Raw genomic sequence first — 4,853 nt, forward strand, 5'->3', positions numbered from 1 at the left:
TAGAGCCACGTCTTGCATGGATAGTCACTGTCACCCAGCAAGTGACACCCAACTGGTACATCTCAAAAAGCTGCCTCAGACCGCTCACCATTAAAATGCGCGAATCATGGGTAGCTGAAGATCCAGGCCACTTTGCAACAACATCCAGTAGGCTATGTTAAAAGTAAAAGTTGCATCAAAAACACCTGCGTGTTGATGGAATGCACTTTCTTCCAATTGACGAACACGTCCTCGTCTTTTGATGGCGCAATTATTTTAATTTTTTATAAGTTATATATATTTTTTTATAACTTATAATTTTTATAACATTTTATTTCGTGACTAATCGGATTATTCCTGTTAGTCGGGGATGTTATTGCATCGCGCATTAACTCCACAATAAGTTGAATACCCTAACATTTCGTCTCGCAGGCATTTTAAGATTCTTTGTGAATAGGTCTTACTGAGTTAGGAGTCCTCTTGAGGACTTTTAAGATCTCCTAGACTTAGGTGCTACTTTTAGTCCTAAAATACTTTGTGAATTGCTCTTAGTGAAAAAAGTTAGGAGTCCTAAATTTAAGAGTGACACGCCCATTATTTTTAGGAGTTACTCCTAAATTCGCCAGTTAGGACCTACTTTTAGCCCTAAGATCCTTTGTGAATACGGCCCCTGATCCATAGCTGTGGATATACACTTAACATTTTTATTTGTAGGATCCTTTAGAATAAGGTTGGCTTAGAGGACAACATAAAGTTGATTCGCTCTCCAGCAGAATAAATATCGTAGCGATGTGAATCTTATCATGAAGCGTACGCTATTTCAAATGAAACACAGATGTTACAGATGTTTATTGAATCACAATTTGTCCACAACATTAGCCCCATGAGTGTGGTTTTTAAACATATTATCCATCATTATATTAAAGTGAAACACAATATCATTAGACAAAGGCCGAGAGCAACACCGACACTATTGTGACCATATTGTTGTTTGCCAGATCAATCAACACCTCAATTGGTGATGCAACATTAGGTAATATAGGGATATATAAAACATACAAACTCATACTTTATAGTTGATGAATCCTTTGCAAAAAAATACTATCTTTATATCGATATAATTAATATCTTATACATCTATATTATTTGTACTTTTTGGAGAGTCTTTTGAGAATGAAAAACATTAATCGTATTCCAAATCTGTCAAACAGCATTTATCGCTCAGGCATTGTTATCTCAGGCACTTATTATCATTATAAAATGTAATAGTAAGATCCTAAATGTGTCCTCCAAAAATTAGCATTCAAAAATAATCTGAATTTCAAAAGGATCATAAAAATGTCACATCATCCTGTGACTCCACCCAGCGCCACTGAGCATCGTACCCAAACAGCGCCGCCTCCACACTGAGCTCCTCCTCGCCCCCCCGCCTCCCGGCGGCCCTCTGGACACGCCCCTCAGGGACATCGCCCCGCGTCTTCGTCTCTCCTTTGTGATTGGTTGGGGCCGAACCCCCACCACTCCCCCTCTTCGGCCTCTTGCTGTCCAGGGCCGTCCTGACGGCCTGCGTGCTGTTCTGGTAGTCCCGCGGCGCGGTCGGCAGCAAGCCCGATCCCTGTGAACACGTCCTGGGCGGCGTTCCCGTGTCCGACCCCCCGGGGACAGGGCTGGTGCTACATGATGGTGTTCGTTTGTTGCGGCCGATGCTCCACCTGAGGTCCCTGACACCCCGCTCGGGGCCCGCTGGGCCCGAGGTAGAGCCCGCCTCCTCTGACCAGAGGGCGGGCTTTGGGAGGCTCTGTCCCTTCTGGTTGGCAGCCTGGGGGGTTTCCTGGTGAGGCGACAGAGGGACTCCCGCGGGCTCCGTCCTGGGAGGAGAGCACTCCCCGTGTACAGGACTGCTCCTCAAGGAGAGACGACACAGAGACATTCACCACAGAGACTCGCAGTAAAAACCAGTCATGATAAGAAGGAAGTTCTGAAAGCAGAGTGGTTTGGCCGTCTGAGCAGTGCACAGAATAAAGCATTTGTACAGCCGTTGCCAAATTCTCACACACAGTTCTTGTGCAGCGGGGGATTGACATGCAGTGCTGCAGTTCTCTAGCGGTGTTGGTCATTGTTGTTCTGCAATGAATGAAGGGCTGAAAGTCTGAATGGGGCTGACCTGCTGGGGGTGAGGGAGGGCCAGCAGGCTCCCTCGGCGGTGCCCAGGCTGCTCTGGCTGCCCGTTAGACTGCTGGCTCCGCTGGCCAGAGCCCCCCCCGGCTCCTCCTCCAGCCAGCGCAGCGCCTCCAGGCCCTCGTGCACTGCCACCAGCTGCCACAGGATCTGCACGTCAGCCCGCCGGAGACCCCGCTGTACCACACACACACGCACACGCGCACACACACACACACACACACACACACACACACACACACACACACACACACACACACACACACACACACACACACACACACACACAGGCTATAACTAACTTTAATTAAACACCCAATAGCTAACCAATTACAAGCTTCAAGGAGAGGTTATTAGTGGCGATGAAATGCTTGGATTTTAAGCATTCTGAACCCTGCAAAGAAGTAACAAATAACGAATAACAATATGTAACAAAAAATATATAGACAGAGAATATGGAGATACAATACACGGGCGTGCATCGTGTGCAAGCATGCGTGTGTTGTCAATTGTCAGATATGGTGGAAGCAGGTGAAGAGGAGAGCAGGAGGAGAGGAGATGAGAGGCGCGGCTTAGAAAGTCATGGCAGTCTATAATTTATAAGCACTAGCAGGTGGACTGGTTCAATGTAGGCCTGCATGGTACAACTCGGTGGATAACACATGTTCCAAGATGTGGTCGCTGAGAAAAGGACCACCTCTCGTATGCACGAGATTATTTTCATTCAATGAAAATATACAATCTAACAATATAAAAGCTACAACCTTAAGTTGAACTGATTAAGTCCTTACCATCTCTCGTTTCAGGTGTTGAATCTTTTCAGAAAAGCTTTCGTTGTCCTTATCGATGTCATTTTGGTCCCCTTTCTCGTCGCAATCCATCGCATGATCTCTTATCGAAGCAACAAGACTTTCCGGTGTTTTTCGCCCAATCTTTTTCTCCAGTTCTTTCAGATCTGGTAACGAGTCGCTTGAAGTCCATGATGCCATTGAGCCACAAGTTCCACCGACTCTCCGGGGAAGAGTGGTTTCGTTCCTGTGCGTAAAAGCGCTGCGCCCTTTGATGCGCCACCGGGAGATGCTCGATACCCAACAAACTCGACAGACTTGAAAATCGCCGTTGCCAAAATCTCGATTTCAATCGGCTACAATACTCCCTTTGTGAAATGTGTATTCCTGAATTATCCACTATAAACCTATTGCCCAAATGAATGACACACCTTCCAAAGAATACCCCATGTGAGACAACGATGTAAATTTGGATCATGTGTCACCCCAGTTTCAGTTTGTAGAGCTTCTGTTACACAGGCTGTGAATAATGCTAGAACTACCGTCCATAGTCCTGGGACACAATAGCCGGAAAGCCGCTCCAAACAGGAGGTCACATGAACTCCCCAGTGCGTCCTTCACATTTCCAGGTGAGCTTGAAAACAGACCATCCTTTGTAGAGGAGGTTCATTGTTTAAAATGATCAGAAACAGTTTTGAGTTTGATGATTGATCGTCATTTTTGTATTATCAAATATATATTTAGAAGTAGAATGTGATATCCAAAATAATTATACCTCATGTGACAATGTTACAACAACAAACTATTACGTTTATGCATTAACCAATTGTTCCTTAATGTGTGAAATAATAATCACACATTAGGCCTTCCCCTCAGCCAGTGGTCTGCCTGAGACCACAGGGAGGCAGCCAACATGCTAACACGCAGGCAAAAGGTTCACATGGTTTGCCCTGTGAATCTGCCCCACATTCAATGAAACATATTCTCTAAAAAGTGTTACTGTTCCCGGTACCCAGCAGAGGCTTTGCTTTGTCTCCCCCTCTTGGGCAAGGCGATCCCTCGATTTCCCCGGTGTGTTATTTATTTATTTTTTCCACAATGTCTTGTTTTTTAAAAAATGTATGATGACTATATGCTCTGTAAGGTGACCTTGGGTGTTTTGAAAGGCGCCTCTAAATTAAATGTATTATTATTATTATTATTATTACCTGTTAGACATGCACACCTGCCATCCATCTCCGGTCATCATCTCTGCCATACTTAAAGCCCGGTTCTTCAGAGAACCAGTTTCTGCATAAGTGAATTTTGTATTTCTAAGTTCATTTCGTGCTCCAGGATTCCTCCTGTATATCATCTCGTGTTCTCCTTGCCGCAGGATCACCAACCCCTACGTGCCTGCCATCATCCCAGTGTGCTCATCAACCTGCCTACCTGTCAGAAGCGTGGCCTGCCTGTCATCCATCCTTCCCTGTCCACCTCCTGTTTATTCCCTTCTGCTCTCTTTTCGGTCCTCCCTACAATAAATGCGTCTCTACTGCATCATCTGACGTTGATGTTTTGGTTTTCATTAGGCTTTATCCACAGCATTGTATCCCATCGGAATAAATGCTGGCCTGGCCCATATGAATTTAAGAATATCCGAAAATCTATTTGCGGGTTTTTGCGCATTTAGCAGTCGAGCTTCAGACATTAGGGTTATACACACACATTTCAAACTGCGTGTTATATCTCCAACGGCCGCTAGATGATAGTAAATGTCTAAGGAAGTGCCATAGGGACGAGGTCACGTGGGTCCTAGAGTCCTGGGCTGCATCCGAATACTCGTACTTGCATACTATATAGTATGCATTTTGTAGTATGCGAAAAATCTAGCGCGTCCGAATACTCAGTATGCATTCTGTAGTACGG

The 4,853-nt window shown here is 45.3% G+C and overlaps 1 protein-coding gene across 2 annotated transcripts; it reads right to left on the bottom strand.

Moving 5' to 3' along the window:
- Window positions 1–326: 326 nt before the first annotated feature.
- Window positions 327–3,580, bottom strand: LOC130387849 (uncharacterized). 2 transcript variants are annotated; one of them, XM_056597144.1, is made up of 3 exons: window positions 2,949–3,580; window positions 2,144–2,334; window positions 327–1,877 (listed from the first exon to the last, which is right to left on the bottom strand). In XM_056597144.1, the coding sequence occupies exons 1-3, from the start codon at window positions 3,144–3,146 to the stop codon at window positions 1,310–1,312; spliced, it is 957 nt and encodes a 318-aa protein (XP_056453119.1). In that variant the 5' UTR covers window positions 3,147–3,580; the 3' UTR covers window positions 327–1,309. The 2 variants fall into 2 exon arrangements, with proteins under 2 accessions (XP_056453119.1, XP_056453118.1); XM_056597143.1 differs by having other exon boundaries at window positions 327–1,883.
- Window positions 3,581–4,853: the final 1,273 nt, after the last annotated feature.

Source organism: Gadus chalcogrammus, chromosome 8 (genome assembly GCF_026213295.1).
Source record: "Gadus chalcogrammus isolate NIFS_2021 chromosome 8, NIFS_Gcha_1.0, whole genome shotgun sequence".
Classification (NCBI taxonomy): Eukaryota; Metazoa; Chordata; class Actinopteri; order Gadiformes; family Gadidae; genus Gadus; species Gadus chalcogrammus.